At 40.8% G+C, this 20,428-nt stretch overlaps 1 protein-coding gene across 6 annotated transcripts in view; it reads right to left on the bottom strand.

The window, feature by feature from the left end:
• The window catches only part of carmil3 (capping protein regulator and myosin 1 linker 3), a 91,622-nt gene that overhangs the window by 18,125 nt on the left and 53,069 nt on the right, over positions 1–20,428 (bottom strand). For 5 of the 6 annotated variants that reach the window (XM_031310562.2, XM_031310563.2, XM_031310565.2 and 2 more), the window contains 14 exons: positions 19,558–19,662; positions 15,637–15,706; positions 15,441–15,522; positions 13,352–13,448; positions 13,209–13,263; positions 10,566–10,738; positions 9,480–9,548; positions 8,988–9,081; positions 5,677–5,775; positions 5,452–5,571; positions 4,581–4,694; positions 3,719–3,894; positions 3,333–3,426; positions 626–748 (listed from right to left, as the gene is read on the bottom strand). In XM_031310562.2, the coding sequence (XP_031166422.2) occupies positions 626–748; positions 3,333–3,426; positions 3,719–3,894; positions 4,581–4,694; positions 5,452–5,571; positions 5,677–5,775; positions 8,988–9,081; positions 9,480–9,548; positions 10,566–10,738; positions 13,209–13,263; positions 13,352–13,448; positions 15,441–15,522; positions 15,637–15,706; positions 19,558–19,662 (1,471 nt within the window). The remainder of the gene's footprint in view (positions 1–625; positions 749–3,332; positions 3,427–3,718; positions 3,895–4,580; positions 4,695–5,451; positions 5,572–5,676; positions 5,776–8,987; positions 9,082–9,479; positions 9,549–10,565; positions 10,739–13,208; positions 13,264–13,351; positions 13,449–15,440; positions 15,523–15,636; positions 15,707–19,557; positions 19,663–20,428) is intronic. The other variant, XM_031310561.2, reaches the window with a different exon arrangement.

Genomic DNA, 20,428 nt, shown 5'->3' with positions numbered 1-20,428 from the left:
ATTTGGAAGCCCCCCTGCATTGACTCTGAGGAGCCCCTGTTGAAGACCCCTGCTTTACATCATAAAACAGGACCACAGGACTGTTCTTCCTGAAAAGTGGAGCAAAGCTGATGAGAAAATGACTTTCAACATGTTTATCCTCTTCAGTAAAGGAAAGAAGTGGGTGAAGGGTGAAGAGGGAAAGAGGAAATCAGCATCTTTTTATCAGGAGTAATTGTATAGGATTTGCTATGGAGGAAAAGTAGCAAATTCTCACATTTCAGAAGCTGAAACTGTTGAATGCTTTTCACTTTTTGATAAACTATCAGCTGATAATTAAAATGTTTGTCATTCATTTGGTGCAAATCAACTAATTGATTTATTAAGTAATTGACAATAATAATAATAATAATAATAATAATAATAATAATAATAATAATAATAATCTTTATTTATGAGCACTTTTCAAAATCCACGTAACAAAGTGCTTCACAAAACAGCAAAATAAAACAGACCATCACATAAACCATCAGGATGTTAAAACTAATACTAATAATCATACACATTTGTACCTCCGGAATAAAAAGGAACTCACTATTCACTTACCAAGCATACACATAATATTAGCATGTCCTCAGACACTTACTATTCCCAGGTTAACGCCATAGTCCTCATCAGGAAATTCCAGAGACTCGACTAATCTGGACTGTCTGATAGTGCGTCTGCCCGTCCCGTCATCCCAACGCTTTGCCTGAGACACCTGCCGCAGCTGATGCAACACACACACATTGAAACACATGCACAAATACATATACACAAACAGGCCATGATGACACCTGGAACAATATTCTTCAACACAATCTCAGAGGAGAAATGTGTCCGCCCTTGTACACAAGAAGCAGGCAAACAAAGCATAGGGTACTTTGCTATAGTTTGCAAAACCCATAAAGAATAGGGAAAAAAATACAATTTCTTGATTATCAAAGCGGAGTGAGGCATGATAGAGGACAAACTCGCACTGCAGCAAAACAGAGAAAAGAAAATGAGATGTAAGGGTAGAGGCAGTGAATGGAATGCAAAACAGAGCAGGGCCAGCAGTGTTATTGCCAGAAGTCTATTTTTGCCTCCTTTTCCACTAGCTTCATTTTAAACAATTCAATTTTATGAAGAGAGGAGATCCTGCAGGGTCTAATCATGTCCTTAATGGACTTGAATCCAGTTGTTGGGGTTTTTTTCTGAGTGCAATATTCTCAGAGGAAAACTGCTTTATACTCATAACCCTTCATCCTGATATGGTAATGACACGCAGCAGTTAAAAACAATGCCTGCTTCACTTCAAAAGACTGAAAATTAAAAGATGCACAATCTTTTTGACAGCATTATAGATTTATATTGCAAACATTTAAGACACAGATTTTAATGGGTCATCCATGCTGCAGAATCTCTTTCATAAGAGACCAATAATCAGCTTCTGCACTTCACATCACACATTGAACTACTACTGTTTCTAAATTGATTGAAGTCCTTAAGTAAATGTTATAATTTTGTTGAGTGTTGACTTTGACCTTTAGTATAATCTGGAGGCATTGATGTTTTCCTCTTTTTTTCATGCTTTAAAAAGATGACTTCATGACACATCTTTGTTGTGGTTGAAGCGGCAGAAGGTTACTCATGGATTATTATTCACATAGAAGCAATGGAAATAAATTCTTGCTTTCGGTGAGCAGCAAGGAAATATATTAGACAGAACCAGGGATAGCCCTTTTAGTGTGGAAACAATCCAACCAATGAGAAGAAGTGTGAGGCAGGAAGCGTGTCTGCATCCTGCCAATCACTTGTAACCTACTTCCTGGGGGTGGAGCTTGGATCAATGTACAGGTGTCATTCTTTGAGTTGGTTTCAGTTTCCACAGACTTGATCTCTTTCCTCCAAAAAATGACTTTGAGATTGCAGATTTATGTTGCGCAACTTAAAGGTAAAATAGTAGACATTTTGTGAAATACTCTTATTCGCTTTTTTTGCTGTGAGTTAGATGGAATGTCATCGTCTCCAGAAAGTCGTTGCTTCCCACAAAGAAATAGTCTGGCACTCCCCACCCCACCCTAAAATCGCAACTTCAAATCATTTTTAAACGTTTAAACTGGTTTTGTTAATTAGTGAGCTTTGCACATGCTGGTAGGCAGATTTTTTAAACTTTTGGACAGAGCCAGGCTAGCGGTTTCTCTCTGCTTCCAGTATGTATGCTAAGCTCCAGCTACATACCTAATTAGACATGAGAGTAATATCAATCTTCTCATCCAACTCTCAGCAAAGAAGCCAATAACTGTATTTGCCAAAATGTTGAACTATTCCTTTAAAACAGAATTTCAAAAATCAGAATTTAAAGCTGAAATATCTACAGGGCTCGACAGTAATGGTTGCCAGGTTGCCCTTGGCAACCAGATTGAGTCTATTGGCAACCGTTTTGTGGCCTCTGGTTTTGTGACCTCTGTTCAGTACTTACAAAACTGGAAAATCTTATTTCAAAAGACGCCAATATTCTATTTGGTTGTCTCCGTAAAGTTTAAACACTATGTCACCACTACATTTCAGCTGTTGTGCGACCGCTTTCAACACACGCGTTTACCGTGAAAAGATACAGGCAACGCATTTTTCTGTTCACGTTAACGGCGCATGTTAAAATCCAGTTCCGGTGCCTCATTACGGTGCCACTTAGCTAAATGTCTGCGCTGCTCTCTGATGCTCCGAAACATACGCAAGAGGCAACAGAATTATCGCTGCATGTCATGCTAGTAAACACTAATAACACGTTACACTTGACAGCAGGTAACGTTAGGCCGGTTACACACTGGAAGCATCTCGCGAGCGTTTCAGCCGCGTGACGTGTCCGTTTATATTTCGGCTCCCATGTTCACAGGTTAGAGCTTACACACTGCCTGCGTGAGACGCGCCTGAGACGCGTGCCTGCTAGAAATAGAACCGACACCTATTTTTCACGCGAGACGCGAGCGTGTTGGAAGCGTTTCCATGCAAAATAGAATAGGAAAATATGTTTATATGTCATTTAGACACGAATGCATATTAATAAATGACATCTTGATGTTTGAAAGTCTCTAGGTTTTGACATCAATGTAGATATAAATGCAATAAAAAATTTCAGAGAAAAGATTTTCAAATATAGCACCTGTCATACAGAACGAAATATTCTGTAACATATTTTGCTGTAACATATTTTAATCTGATGAACTAGATCCTAAATCATCTTTGCTGTGAAGATAGAGATTTCAGCTTTGAACACGGAAACATTTTGTTCTACATTTCTACAAAGAAGTCATGCAGAAAAGGGGTATTACCAGTACCAGGGTTTTATGGGTGTTGTACAGCTCTTGTAGAATCTGATCCACTATGGAGTTGGTCAGATAGGAGACCACAGACAACTTCACCTCCCTGAAACGAGGAGAACGAAGGAAAACATAGGAGGGAATAACAATTAATTACAACAATTAAATCAGTATCTTAGCTAAGGTTCTTGGCTTGACTTTGAACTGTTTTCACCAGCTCTTTATCTTGTTTATTGGTGTTTTAAGCCCTCAACGTCTCCTTCCAGGCAGCGCTGCCTGCAAGGCACTAGGATTAGGCAGTGGTTATGGTTATGGTTAGGTGCCTTGAAGTCAACGGTCACAGCTCTGCCTGGAAGGAGACGTTGGGGGCTTAAAACCCCATCGAGCCTTTATCTTACTCCAAGGCTCTGTTGATATCCTCAGCCGCTCTCTCCATGAGGGCGTTGCGGATGGCGGAGCGAGGGATCGAAACTTGTTCGGAGATGGACGAGAGAGGCGGGGTGAGTCTCTCGGCGGCCGAGCAGGACATTGGACACAGCTCGCGGCACAGGGACACCATCGAGTCCACCACCACCTGGACACAGTTGAACCAAGACATACATCACTACACATCCATAACAGACATTTTCGTACACACTTATGTTTTCAAAGCAGTTATTATTCATGCAATGTGTTTCTTTATCTGCTCGCTTAGACTTTCATTCAGCTCCTTTACTCTGAGCTGTTGTCATCAATGAATTTATGTTTTCCAGCAACCCATTCATCCATGTTGTAACTACTAACAATTCATATGAACTGTTCAACCTCTTCCAGATCTTACATTACCAGTTCAAACCAAAGTTGGACATTTGTGCGTGACTGAATTTAACTGATCTTGACCTTTGCAAATTACAAATGTAGCCTTGTGCACAACCACGAAAGCACAAACAGAAATGTAAATTATGTTCAAGTAAGTTAAAATTCAATAGAAAGTATATCAGAGTCCCCCTGTGCGGTGTGCTGCTTTTTTTTATCATTCCACTGCGTTGTGCTACTGAATCCCAATAGAAACAGAACTAGAAGAATGTTAAACTGTTCCTTCCCTTTGAATTTAAATGCTTCATTTCTTTTGAAGTCAGCACACCTGTGCCGCACACACAGTCACACAATATTAATATCAATTTAAATGCAACTAGTCCAGACCTTCACCAGTTTAAAATACGGATGCATCAGGAATGGCTGTTGTCGGCGATTACGGCCACAGTTCCACCACCAACGTACCTGCAGCTCTTTGTCCGCAGCCTTAGCCAGTTCTCCAGCCAGGGTGTCCAGTCGCTGTTTGACGGGGCCGTCCACTGACAACACATGGGCCAACTCACACAGAGAGGGATACAGCTGACACACACACACACATTACACACACACACACACACACACACACAAACGTGCGGACGGAGGAGAGAGATGAGGTTAAAATCAGTGGAGGAACAATTTAAGGATCAAAAGGAATGTTCTCATTGAGCAGACTGTCCCTTTTCTGAAAGTTATATTGTATTTATGAAATGGTTGGATTATTATTATTAATGTGCAAGGACAGTTTAGATGTAGTAGCAGTTACAGGTGGAGGTAAATTTGACTACATTATATACGGTTGACGGGTTTCAATCAATAACAAAACCATCATATTCTAGAAGCTGATCTGAAGTTTTGTGGAACAAATCATCTATTTCTACATATAAATTATTTTTTATTTAAAAGCAATTAAATTTGGGGTTGATTGTGAAATAGCAGCAATATATATGTTACATCGAAACGTTTTACAGATTCAGCTGTTGGAGAGCACATGTACAGTTTAGATAAGAGGAACTGCCGAGTCAGGTGATAGAGGGTTGGAGAGTGTGTCATAAGTAGTCAGTCATGTAATGCATTGTTTATATAAAACTATTTCTTATGGCCCATTTAGGTAGTTAAGGTAATTTAGTTATTTTCCACCACTGGTTAAAATATGTAATGAAACAAAAAAAACAGACTGACTAGACATAATTCACACAGTCCTTCTAGTGTCTATACCTCATACCCTTTGGTATTATATGAGTCATTACAGTTTCGATGTCTCACACACACACAAAAAATAAAGTGGTAGCCTCCTCACAGCTCTTGAATCCCTGGCTTCTTTGAGGATTTGTCTGGCCGTCTGGACCTCCTCTCCTTCCTCGCAGCCTTTCAGGACACACACCTGCTGCTGCACCCGCACACACAGACGTTCCATCACCTACGCACAATTAAGGCACAATCAAACAAACATGTCGGTAAAATAAAACATTAAAATTAAAATCTTGACTTGTTCACCATCACGTGCACAAATACAGACACACACCTGTTCGGCAGTGCTGGTGACAAGGCCTTGGTGCAGCCTGAGAGCTTGTTTCTGAGAGAAACGCTGAGTCTGGTTGTTCCTAAGCAGGGCACGCTGGATCTGAGAGACACACACACACACACACACACACACACACACACACACACACACACACACACACACACACACACACACACACACACAGACAAAGAGAGAGGAGTGGCGATGACAGTTGTTTACAAAGCACGGTGTGCAGGAGACAGGAGACGAGGCCATTTGCATGGTAATAAGGAGACTGCAGAGAGTTCTGATCCCCAGAAATAAACGGGATGACTTTGATTTATTTTCTTGACTCAGCAGGTGGAACTGTTCACTGCTTAATCATCTTATGTAAAGAAAGATGGAATCAAGGGTTCCTCAAGGACTTTGGAGCTTCATAGACAATGTGCAGACAAACAAGGACCCTAACACACATACAAAGCTTCACACGCTACTTATGCACACTTAAGATAAGCACCAGAAAATTATCTATTAGTCAAGTACCATAGCAGATCCATTTCTGATGTTAGAATGAACATAAAGTCAAAATATAATAAACAAGCTATAAAAATATATTGATAAAAAAATTATTTGATGTTTCTGGAGATGTATCAGAAATGCTCCTTTAGCTTCCAAGTCTATGGGGAGGCAAAATGTTGTGTTTGACTGACTGACAGCCGAGCCGCCGGGAAAATGGAGTTTGACAAGCAACGTAAACAGACTTGCTCTGTTAACTGCAGCTTACGAGCCAAGTGACAAACAGCATTTCCTTAGCAGTGGGATTGACAGAAAATGACCACACCATTCAGTATCTAAAATGACAGATCTTTATATTTAGCTATCTCTCCGGTCTAGCAATGTTAAGAGCAACGAAAGCCCACTTTCCTTGCCATGATGCCAAGCCATGGCGGAGGATATGATATGTATCCAGGCATAAAGACGGCCCAAAAGCTTTTTGCGTTTGCCGTTTCCAACCAGTCTTTCTCTTTTGCTGTATGGCTGTCGGTAAATGTCACTGCCATGCCATTACTGTGGCTTGAAATTAAATGCTTTTATTGGCTATATGAAAAGTCTTTGATGACACAGCTAGAAAAACAGCACATCGACACAAACAAAAAGACGGGGTGCCACCCTGACCAAAAAAACAACAATGTGAATAGCCACTGACACCGGAGGACATCGATATTCAGAGATAATCTATGTGGTGTAGCATTTTTTACTGTTTTACTTCTTTTTTTACTGTTTAGGTATTTATTATATGATTTTTATTGATGCTTTTGTTATTGCACTATCCCCTTGCTGCTCTAACATTGCAAATGTCCCTGCTGTGGGACTAATAAAGGATTATCTTATATCTCTTAGCTGAAAAAGAGAGCCTTCACTTTTCGGTGAGAGTTTTTAAAGTAACAGAATAAACAAAGGTTGAATAGCCGACATCTGATCAGATGCATTGGTTTAAAAAAAAAAAAAAAAAAAAATCAACCAAGGTAGATGTAACCTGGAGATCAGTCTGTGTAATCTTGATGTATACACTCACCTAAAGGATTATTAGGAATACCATACTAATACCGTGTTTGACCCCCTTTCGCCTTCAGAACTGCCTTCATTCTTTGTGGCATTGATTCAACAAGGTGCTAGAAGCATTCTTTAGAAATGTTGGCCCATATTGATATGATAGTATCCCCCACACCATTACACCACCACCACCAGCCTGCACAGTGGTAACAAGGCATGACGGATCCATGTTCTCATTCTGTTTTTTTTATGTCTCAACAGAAATCGGCCCATTCTCTTCTGACCTCTAGCATCAACAAGGCATTTTCGCCCACAGGACTGCCGCATACTGGATGTTTTTCCTTTTTCAGACCATTCTTTGTAAACCCTAGAAATGGTTGTGCGTGAAAATCCCAGTAACTGAGCAGATGTGAAATACTCAGACCAGCCCGTCTGGCATCAACAACCATGCCACGCTCAAAGTTGCTTAGATCACCTTTCTTTCCCGTTCTGACATTCAGTTTGGAGTTCAGCAGATTGTCTTGACCAGGACCACACCCCCAAATGCATTGAAGCAGCTGCCATGTGATTGGTTGATTAGATAATTGCATTAATGAGAAATTTAACAGGTGTTCCTAATATTCCTTTAGGTGAGTGTATATACATTTGCAGCATGGCAAATAGTGACACATCAAATTAAAATAGAGGACCACTTGTTGGCTGTTGTTGTCCACTGACCAACATATAGCTGCTATAACAATAACAGCATGAATTTACCTGGGATTGAATCAACACCTCTTTGACAAAATGTTATGATTCATCCAAGTTTCCAACATGAAGCTGAGCTCCACTTTAAGAAAAACCTGCAGCATCCTTGTGTCGAGCCTTTTACACAAACAGGTACTGAACATTGGTCATGCAGTGCATTTATGGCTGCAACAGTAATTTTCATTATGGATTAATCTGCCAATTAATTGTTTGGTCTATAAAATGTCAAAATTATGAAAAATGCCCACAACAATATGGAACTCCCTAAAAACTTGGTATTTTACCTGGATGGCCATGGTTTTGCAAGACGTAGCAGTGCACGCGTGGGCAAGCTCCATGACCCTCTCAGCCCATGCTCTGAGTGCACGTTCATTGATATCAGAATGCAGAAAAATTACCCTCGTGATTGATCGATCATCAAGATGGTCCCCGATTCATTTTTTGTTTATCTACTAATCGTTTCAGCTCCAAGTGCGAGACATAAATTGGTGGTCATTGTCTAACGTGTACCTACACTTACAGGTTATGACATTTGTACTATTAATACTTTTTTTATTTATTTATTTTTTATGTTGAATTTTAATCTATCACATCTCTTCCTCATCCTTTAAATAGAAAATCTGAAAGGCTTGCCTGCGATATGAATATGACATAAGCTGAACCACTATAACAGGTATTTAGTGGTTCAGTTTATATATAGGCATTTGTAATCTCTTCTGCAATGTACTGGTTGGATATGGCAATCTAAATAATAAAAAAAGGAAATTAGGAAGTATCTGTCAAGTAATCGAACAAACTTTTTTTATGGCGCATGTCCCATGCAGGGTTTCCACAACTGCAATATAATAATCTATCAAAACGTCCACATTTAATCATCACTTCTAATGCACAAGCAAATGAAAGTCGTTCATCAAAGCCATGACTCATCAACCTAATCAGGTAATGTTTTTAACTATCTGCTTTTTTTTTTTTTTTTTTTTTTTTTAAATAACATGACGCAGCATATTTAGAAATCACAAAGCTGCTCTCACCTTGGTCATGGCTTGGTCCGTCTTTTCCAGGGCGCTGCGGTATGCCTGAGTGACATCACTGAGTGGGAGGGGCATGTACTGAAGAGTAAAGTTGCTATTAAGTGGAGAGGGAAACAAGAGAAAGAGGGACGAAAGAAAGCAAGAAAGACTAGATGATATTACCCTTGCAATACCAAACTGGAAGAATTGTTATGTTCACAAGAACAAACAGAAAACACCCAGGGCGCTTATAAAACAGTTGTCTCCAATTCCCTAATACGCAAATGCACCAACACACATGCTTGTACACACTTAAACACACACTTCCCACCCACACCTACACACAGAAAAAAATGACAGCTTGACTGGCATGCACGTCAGAGGAATGATGAAACACTGTGTAATAGTAGACATTGTACAGAGACAGTTATCTGCCTTTCATATGGGTGTGTGTGAGATCCGTTGTATGTGTGTTTCCCCTCCTCAAAAGGGTGTGTGTTGTGCTCGTCTTACTGCTCCAGTGCTCTCGCCACATCTTGGAAGCCTGTCGCTGTGGTGTTGTTGCGATCCCACATCACACTCCTGAGAGGGATCAAGCCAGCAGGAAATAATGCAAGACAGGCACAGAGAGGATAAAGATGATAAGTCACTTTTGAATGCTCCTAAAACACACACACAATCACACGCACATGGCCAACAGTATCACAGTCACCTTACTTATCTGACCACGCACCTGCACAAACATATCACAGCAGGATTAACGAGACATTTGTTGGGACTTTTTTTGTTGTTGCTACATGCTTCGAATGAGTCCATATCACAACATTAATAATGTGTGAACAACTGCCATGCAAGTAATGAGCTTCTGTTATTACACAGTGCAGATTCTCCACCTACACTGTCTAACTCCTGTTTTTAATATATCAGTCATTTTCAGCCCCTTTTCCTTTTACCCATCCTCCTCCTCCTCCATCTCTACTTCCCTCGACTCGCTCTGCCCTAGAAATTCAATCAGCTAAACCCAAATCTCGCTCCTTAGGTGGTCTCCATCTCCCATCATAACTTTATTCCTCTCTAGTCCATATCCAACTGTTTCCCCATCCAAATGCTTCCAACCTACCTACTGTCTCGCTTCTGTCCTCCTTTTCCCTCACTCTTTCTGCTTATTTCAGAGTTTCCATCTGCTCCACCTCCAAAACACACACACACACACACACACACACCCTCTTCACTCAATTCTTTTCTCTTACTTCAGGGAGGTGCAATACATTGTATGCCTGAAGGCCACTTCCCCTCCCTTCACAGATTCTTCTCTCTATCACTCCTGTTTCTTAGTCTTACCTTCTTATCTCCTACAAGGTTCACTTTTACCCCTCTTATCTTTGACGCACTGCATTAAACTCACTGTTCTTCCTCTGAGCAGCCTCAGTATATCTTCTCTTCAAACCATACCTAACATATTAATTTCCCATTTACCCTATTTTGTCCTCTAACACCTCTTTGTTTCCTTATCTTCCTCTGTTACAGTGTGCTCCGATTTACAAGGAAATCCTTTTTTCGCGCCCATCAGAGTACTGTTTTCAAAATAAACACACACACCTGAGTGTTGTGTTGATCTGCAGGGCTTTGCTGAGCATCTTGGCCCCGGAGTCCTCCAGGAGATTGCCGCTTAAGTCTACCTTCCGAAGGCAGGTGTTGGAGCCCAGGGCGTTGACCAGCACCGTGCCCCTCTGGCGAAGCCTCGAGTCAGCCAGGGAGAGGGACTGCAGGGCCTGGAGCAAGGTTATTATAGTTTTGCATTTTTCATTAGTTTTTATTTTTATTTCGTTTTGACTTTTTGTTTTCAAATTCAGTTTAGTTTTAATTACTTTTTAAAGCGGGTTTGTTAGTTTAGTTTTTATTTTTTGAAAATGCTTAGTTTCAGTTTAGTTTTTATTAGTTTTAGTCTTAGTTTTAGTCTTTTTTGTAATATGGGTTATTTGTCGGGGGCAATATTCAAAAAGATCAGAAAAAGTATTGTGTAATAATAACTCAACAAAAACATCATACAATTTTAGAAATATGTATTCACATGTATTCAACAATAACACCAGTACATAAAATGTAGCCTACATATGGTCATAAATATGTAAACAGTCTACACAAGACCCTGCACTAAGTGCAAAATGTGTAAGTGATGTGTTCCAGGAAAAAACCTAAATAGCCAACAGACTAAAGAAGACATACATCAACAGGTGTTTTGAAGTTTGGTTCGAGTAAAGTGGCGAACTTTTTGAAGTCAATCGACTCACACAGTTGTGTAGACATCCCAGTATCAATACACATATTAACCAACGCTTCCTCCCGCTTTTGGTGTTCCTGCGTATTTACTAACCAGCAGCTATCGGGCCGCTGGTGAAAGCCCTCCTGTAGTGTTCTCTGTCCTGCTGTTGTCTCTGTCATGCTGCCTGGCCCTGTATCCATACATCCATGCCCGTAACATTACCGGGGTTAGCTTCTGTTTCAGGGAAAGGGGGCTTTGCTTTCTCCTTTACCTTGTTAAGCTAGGTTAGCCTCCTAGCTTGTGTGCGCTTCTCAAATGTACTTTCAAATTTGTATGATTTTTTCCTGTAATAAATTGTCCACATATTTTACCACATTCCACTGACAGGAAATTGCTTTTATCTGACACACTCATAATCAAATAGGTGCCGCTTTCATCCGACTTTCGGTACCGCTATGATGCCAGGCGACGAGGCGAGGGGCATGGACTATGTTGTGTTCAATTTGACGTGGACTGTCGGGATTTCTGGGTTCCCAGTCGGAAACCATACATGTCTACGGGAAATGTCATGGTTGGAAAGATATAACGTTATTTGCTCTATGAAAGACATCGAAAAAGACAAAAACTAAGGACATTTACTCGATAATTTGATTTCATTTTAGTTAGTTTTGCAAACAGACATTACCGTTTTAGTTTAGTTATTGTTTTTTTGTAATGCCTCGTTTTTATTTTTATTTCAGTTAACGACAATGTTTTTTCCCCATCTAGTTTTCGTTATTTCATTCGTTTTCGTTAACGATTATAACCTTGGACTGGAGGAGGCAGGAAGAGACAGCATTGAGGAAAAAAGATGATGTATATAATAGGAACGTTGGCTGGTTGAAATAAATGTTGAAATAAAATGTGAGTAGAAATGTCTGTTAAAGGAATTGAGGTTCTTAGGAGTATGGGTTTTGTCATCTATACCCCTTTTCAACCAAAATAAGTGCGTGTATGCGGGAATTTTGTAAAAAACAAAAATAAATAGCCGATGACTCCTTTCACATTGTCAGTAGACGAGGAGACGTTTCTGTTTTTTTCGTTCTGGTGCCACGTTCAACGTCACAAAAGCGACGGAAAACCGGTGTTAACTTCATCATTCATTCGATATCTTCGCTAATGAACTTAAACTCTCCTCCGCTCCGACCGCTCGCTCTGCATTTTCACAAGTTTCAGGTTATCATATTATTGATTTTCCAAAATCTATGACACAAGAACCTGAATGAAAATCAAGATTTTAAAAACACCATTTTCAGCTCAAACCCCCTGCAGTTAAATTATTTATTGTTGTTTTTGCTTAGAGAGACCAAGTGCATAATAATCAACTGCTCATTTGCACTTTCTCCCCAACAAATTTCTCCACTTTCTTTTTGAGCAGTACTTTTTGCATTACGACGTCATCCACTGTACTTGATGTGAACTTGAACTTGGTGTACTTCCTTTTAACTTACACACTGACACCCAGCTGTGCCTCTGTTAGTGTGCTTGCACGCACGCATCAGACCATACTCAGTGCGAGAGCATCGTTGTGAGCTATCACCATCAACAGTTGTAAATAATTGAGTAAGCTACTTGTCATGCTGGATCTGCAGAGCGGAGAGCGGAGAGAGCCCCGGGAGCCTTGTGAATATACTGAGACCAAATGAATAATTTGCCGAGCCCACAGACAACAGACTCGTGTGCAATGTTTGCACCTTGTGTATGTGTGTGGCAGCAGGTTGGAGATTGCGCTTAACCGCACATGAATGAGGACACGAGAATTTAAGCAGTGACAAGTGTGTGTTCTTGCGTGCACAGGATGTGTGTGTGTGTGTGCGTGCGTGCGTGCGTGCGTGCGCGCGTGTGTGCGTGGCTACAATACTGTGAGGCATGTGTAGGCGTGCATCTGTGCGGAACGCCGCAGAGGATTTGTGTACAATATGTTATATAATCCAACTCACACACTCTTCCTCTTGCACCAAGTGAACCAGTTTCTGCAGAATTTCATCCAGCACCCTAAGGAGGCAGAGAGAAGAGGAAAACATTCCTCATCAGTATCGTCTTCACAACCATCTGTACTGCTGGTTCCCCGCGTGGTCCGTACCTGCCCTTGATGTTGAAGTTCTTCCCCAGCATCAGGTGTTTGAGGGAGGGGTGTCTGGAGAACGCTGGGATGACGGCCAGCAAGTCAGCATCCAAACCTACACACACACACACACGCACACACACAGGTAGTCTTTAAAACAAACAAGTAACCAAACAGAAAAAATCATTTTTACTACACTAAGTTTCGGGGCTGTCACACCAGTGACTCATCATTAAATTGGCCAGGTGCTAACATTTGTGGCTTTCAAAGCTCAGTTTTTTTCATCTCATGGTCTGTTTTGGAACAAAACCTCACTGCCCACAGAGATTCCAGAATACTCCTAATTACCCCCCCACCTACTCACATTTTCAAAAGCTCAAGGATGGACGATGCTGCTCAGAGGAAGTGGTTACCATGGCGAGATTTTTCAGCAACAAAGACTTTAATGCCTCATTCAGAGAGCAAAAATATCTATGGTTAAATAAACTTACATGCCTCTTGTGTGAAGTGAGTTTATTATTTTATCATTGACGGGAAACTAACAAGTCAGAGCAGGAGGGTGGGGGGGGTTGCAGCTGTTTAGAAATTAAGGCAGTCACCATCCCATTTGCTTTGTTCATGGAAGTGATTGTAATTATAAAAAACAGTACTTGGTTAGAATTAAAGAAAATCAATTTCAGTGGTTGAGGCTCAACTAAGTGTGAGTAAGCAGTAGCTTCAAGGTTAAGACTTTCTTTCAAGTCAATCTAGTTCAATCTATTCATCCCTGACTTTCAAATCATGCTGTACATTCAGATTCACCACAGAGCGAACTGGTAATATATCTTCTAAAAACAAAAAATCCAAAACCCAAAGATCAAGTTGAGGACATCTTTTGCTATAAAAAATAATTGACGGGAAGATTATATGATGATAAAGATGTTTATGTAGGGAGCCCTAGGGCAAATATTTGCCGTTGGACCCGCCACCTACTATCCTGTGTATGTACCCTGTCACCTCTACATTAACTACAGGGCATACATGATCAACCAGCACACCTATGCTGGAATAATACTACCAGGTCCCAAAACGTATTTGATTAAACACAATTTAATTAGGCCCCTCAACAACACAGGGCTAATGAAGGACCTGTCTTAGTTGGTATTGTACTTCAGAGGTACAAATTACAATTGGCAAAAGCAATTGGCATGCAGTGAAGCTGGGACTATTGGGGTCCCTGAAGTTGGGTCTTTGCTCACTTTGCACAGTTGGTAATATAGCCTTGAATCTAAAATAAAAATATGGTTCCCATTTGAGTGAGTGTATCATTGTTGTTTAATGGAGCACTGTGTAAGTTCGGAGCACAGAGGTCACACCTGCATTGGGTGACTGGAATCAGCTGTTTCGTTCATCTTTCACAATCACTGGCTCGTTCATCGGCTGCTTGGCTACCAGCAATCATATTCATACAGTTTTACAGCTCTGACACTTCAATATTCCTCTGCTGACACACTAATGTTAACACTGTGTGCTACCGTAGCTCCCTCCACCACCCCAACCTTCTCCTCCTCATGTGATTAGCTTTTGGTACTGTTGATTTAACTCAGCTTAAATGTCCATGTATGTTTATTACGGGGGATTAGCTCTCCTGGCAGAATCCTTATTACTGCTCGAATTCTGCCGAGCTTCCTCAAAGAGCAGAGCCATTTCTGACAAATCTAACTGTATACAAATTTGCTATAAATTATCAATTCCTTGACATACATAAGTGTCTCTGACTCAATTATTGTTTTTGTGTTAGTAAAACATCTCAATAATTAATTAAAAAGGTTTTTTTTAAACGTATGTAGCCAAGCTTTTTAGTTTTTTTCAATAACTCAGGCTTTCTGTTAAAAAGGTTACGTCTCAAGTCAAAGCAGAGATAAACCTGATGACATCACTATGACATCATCAGGGTTATGTTTTCAAGCTTTGGAAAGCTCACTCCAGAGCCGTAGAAGACATTATTACAGAATGATTAAACTATACGGTGGAGATTATGTTGCGATTGATTGATCATTCCTTTGTCTTAAAATATACAAAAGACCATGCAAGTCTGTACGTAGGTGTGTGCAAGCGTGTCTCTCACCATTATCAGAGATGTCTAAAGTCCCCACACATGAAACTCGAGGAAACAGCTCCTGAATCACCCCAGCACCTGCTGACCTCAACTGTGGGAAGAAGACAGCGAGGAGTGAGACATGATAGGATATAGCCACGAGGGTCAATCTATGAGGAAGATGAGTGAATATACCTACAGCACAGCCTAGACCAACAGAACATACCTCACAGCTGCCGATGTCCAGGTGTAAATCAGTGATATGAGGGTTATTGGACAGACCTAAGAACAGAGCCCTGAAGGAAAACACAGGCAGGGTAGGATGGGAAAAAGAGAGACAGAACAGGGGAACGCAAAAGCCGAGAGCGAGAGAGAGAGAGAGAGAGAGAGAGAGAGAGAGAGAGAGAGAGAGAGAGCAACAGAGACGAATGATAGGAAGATAAGAAGAAATGGGAGAGAAACAACAAGGCAATTAATGGACAAAGGCAAGGCCAAAATGACAAATAGAAAAATGGAAAAAAAGGAGATGGATCAGTCCCACAAAAATAAATAAATCCAACTGCTTCTTTTCCTCCCTCTAACAACCTGGACAGATCATCCGACCCTGCCCCACATTCTCGTCTGCACACCTAAAAGTTTTTGAGCCATCTTAAAGGATTTAAAGAAAAGTAGCTTAAAAGGAAGATTCATAGCTAACTAACTCCCCACCGAAAACCACCTAATTTGTATTCAGGTGAAGTGGCCAATTGTTGCTCATGCACACACATACACACGCACAAGCCCAGCTGGATACAAAAAAGAAAACTGCATTTGCACATCAAGGCTCTGCTGGAGGTTGTTCTTGTGCAACAAATATACATTAAGAGTTATGCACCATGGAGAGGTAATGAGGAGGGGTGCCAAGTTGGAAGTCCCCTCGGTCCATTGTTTTGGCTGAGAGCCATCATGCAGCACACAATCATCTCAATTGTTGGCAGTTTGCTTTGTTTACTCTGCTATTGATTGTGTGTTTTGGCTATGAGAAGCTAACAGCAAGCTACACACCTCACAGAGAAACTGTAATACAGCAGTAGTCCATTTATTCTCATTGGGGAAACTGGCTTTTTTGTTTGGCCGCTCTCTGAGCTGGTTCAGCTACAGATCTCCTGAAGCTGGTAAGGATACAGAGTCCTGCACAAAGACACGTCAGCACGGTGGACGCCAGCCAATACGGGGGCTTCAATCTGTGTCCCCTGATTCAAGGCCAGTCTACCAAAATAATAGAAATGCCTCCACTGTCCTGGAAAGGCATTTGAAACCTAATGCGAGCCTTGATGATTAAATCTCATTGATGGTTTGGATGCAAACTACACTCCATATGGTATGAGCTATTTTAGTGTTCAAGCCTGACACAATAAAAACTGAAAAAGTTTAAGAGGCTCCTCTTTAACAGTTTGCTAAAGGTTGGATATAAAACATAAAAGGCCTTCAGCAGTGATCCTTGCTGTGTGTAATTTAGACAGTGCTTAAACTAAAGCACCTTACAGCATCACGAGTGGACACATTTTTAGCATGAGTGGGCTGAGTGGGAATCCATCTTTTACCACCCTTAGGCGTCAAGTTTGACTAAACATTGTCAGCAGCATAAATGTCTGTTGACACATCAGTAAAAACTACTGGTAACACACTTAAAAGAGGTGGGCCGAAATAATGGGCTACATTAGTTGTCATATATGCCACTTACTGTATATCATGACCCTTCTTCATAGCTAAACATTATGTATGTCTAATGGATTTTATTTCCTAGCCCTCCTTCCCTTCCCCTAAGTGGCTTTGCACTTGTCATTGCAAATAGGAACCTGTTCTTCATGACTTGCCTGAAAAAATAAATGTGAAATAAAAAGATAAAATTCATAATTAAAAATAATAAAATTATTTCAGATCGGTTTTAATTCACCAGTAGTCTCCATATTTATGTGAGTATACAGCTGCTTGACTGTAATCTGAGAAGGAACACTGCTCAATATTAAAAATAATCCCTACTGGCTCATTGACAGTATTTAATTAATTGGATTATTGTATGGATTTCATTTACTTCTTCTGAATGTGAAATTCCTTATACAAATGCTGGGAGACGTATTGTCTGTGTTAAATAAAATAGTGATTTGTTTAATCATTTCAAGACCTGTATAATATTGCCATAATATGCCAATTAGGTATTTGATAGTATCTAGTAAGATCTGTCTCTCTGCGTACTGACTTTATCTATTAGTTCTTAATATCCAGCATTCAACACCATCATCCCCTCCAAACAGATCACCAAACTCAGTGAACTCGGCATCAACACCTCCCTCTGTAACTGGATTCTGGACTTCCTAACCAACAGACCTCAGTCTGTTAGGTTAGATAATCACACCTCCTCAAAAATCACCCTGAACACCAGCTTACCACAGAGATGTGTGCTGAGCCCTCTCCTTTACTCCCTCTTCACCTACGACTGCACACCTGTACATGGCTCTAACACCATTGTAAAGTTTGCAGACGATACTACAGTGATTGGTCTCATCAGCAACAACGATGAGACGGCCTACAGGGAGGAGGTCCAGCACCTATCCTCGTGGTGCACTGACAACAACCTGGCTCTCAACACCAAGAAGACCAAAGAGCTCATTGTGGACTTCAGGAAGTCTAAAGCTGGCACACACACCCCCATCCTCATCAACGGGACTGAGGTGGAGCACGTCACCAGCTTCAAGTTTCTGGGTGTCCACATCTCTGAGGATCTCTCTTGGACCCTCAACACCTATACCCTGATCAAGAAGGCTCACCAGTGTCTCTTCTTTCTGAGGAGACTCAAGAAGGTCCACCTGTCTCCTCAGATCCTGGTGAACTTCTACCGCTGCACCACAGAGAGCATCCTCACCAACTGTGTCACAGTTTGGTATGGCAACTGCTCTGCCCATGACCGGAAAGCACTGCAGAGGGTGGTGAAAACTGCCCAACGCATCACCGGTTCCTCACTCCCCTCCATCGAGACCATCCAGGGCAAGCAATGCTTGCGTAAGGCGTGCAGCATCATCAAAGACTGTTCTCACCCCAACCACAGCCTGTTCACCCCAGTCCCGTCCGGGAGGCGTCTCAGGTCTCTCCGCACCCTTACCAGCAGGTTCAGAGGACAACTTAACCTTCCAAGCCCCCCCCGACAATTTGCACTACACTACCCCACCCATACTGTTCTATTTATTTATTTACAGATGTACATACTGTAATTACACCTATACATAGCAATATTCTACTGCTCTTCATGCACATACTTATTCTTACTACTTTTATAATGTTACCACACTGCACATAGCTGTACATACTGTACATATCTGTCTATATGGTTCATTCAGTGTATCCATATTTATTCTGTTTGTCTTATTATATATTCTGTTAATACACTGTATATATCTATATCTATATTCTTACTACTAATATAATGTCACTGCTACTACATTGCACATATCTGTACATGTTGTTCATACATTGTTCATATTAGATAGCTATATTTATTCTGCTCTTATAACACTGCAATATATTTCTTGTCCTGCTTATGCACCACCTGTCTATACTTGTATATCGCGTTGCACTGTTCTGCTTTTTGTTGCACTTCTGGTTGTACGCAAACTGCATTTCGCTGTCTTTGTACTTGTACTCTGCACAATGACAATAAAGTTGAATCTAATCTAAAACATTGCAAGTATGTTGACAGTGCATTTTTGAAAATTAGTTTTAAAGTGCTTCTTGGATTGATTTGTTTATTTTACACTTTTTTGCAATTTATTTATATCTCCAAGAGATGGATTTTGTAAGTAGCATGTCCATATGCATCTGTTATCACCTCCCAAGTAGATTGAGGGATAATATATTTAATATAGTTTGGCTTGCATTTACATTGGAATTGTAATCTTTTTCTTTTGCTGTATGGAATTATGATCTTATCAGATACATATAAATAATTCAAAATGCAAAAGGCTTCAAAATCAATGAGGTTACAGTAAGATGTACAGATGTTTCCTTTTTCATCTGTTTGCAGTTCAGACCATACAAGAGATTTGCATCTTGCACGTGCTTAAGGATGCCTAAAGATCCCTTTACATCCTTGCCTGTGTCTATGGTGACTCACCTCAGTGAATCAGGAGGGACTTTCACAGAGGCCAGGCTGACATGGGTCAGGCTGAATGCAGAGCTGAAGAACTGGCGGAAAGTTGGCAGAGAATCTCTCGCTTTCCTGGAAAAGAACAGTAAAGAAAAACAAAAATACTTTAGAGTGTGTAGGAGTGGGAGGGAAGAGCAGGACAGAGGGAGAGCACAAAAGATGGACCACAATCAGGCATAAGACAGAAAATGAAAAGAGGTGACCACATGACTAGAGCAGATAAGAGAATGATCGAGAGACAAGACAGCGGATGACAAACGGAGTTGATATGCTGATAGATTAAAGTGACAGAAATTTCGCAGCAGACAAGCGGAGAACTGACAGAGAGGGAATGGAACAACAGGAGCGAGAGAAAAAGAAGGCTAAAGTAGACAGATGCTAGCTGTGACATTTAGGTCAGTATTATGTCAACCAGACACTAAATAGATGGAGTTGGCATTAATTACTGCCACCAGTTAAAAAGGTAACAATTGGCCAATTAGCCAACCATCTGCTTGGCATATACTGTACATTAGCCTGTCATCAGAGGATGGACAGAGAACAGGTCTGTGTGTAAATTCAACATCCCTCTGAGTCATACTGTAACACACAAGGGGACGATTCTCTGCATTCACAGGATAGATGCAGTACACTGGTTCGGATCTGTGTTTAGAACTTGTCAAAGCAGCCAATCTGCCATTTCAGCCCCCACTGTACAAATAATTTACCACAGGGGAGGATGAGGAGGGGGTCTAGAGACAGTGGGGGAAAGTGATGAGAGGCGAGGAAGTAAAAGATCACCTGCTACCTCTAAACATATGAGTATTGTTTCAGAGACAAGGCACTTTGAACAGTTTAT

This window comes from Sander lucioperca, chromosome 9 (genome assembly GCF_008315115.2).
Source record: "Sander lucioperca isolate FBNREF2018 chromosome 9, SLUC_FBN_1.2, whole genome shotgun sequence".
NCBI lineage: Eukaryota > Metazoa > Chordata > Actinopteri > Perciformes > Percidae > Sander > Sander lucioperca.
Note: the sequence above shows the minus strand (reverse complement) of the source record. Positions and strands in the feature narration are given on the sequence as shown.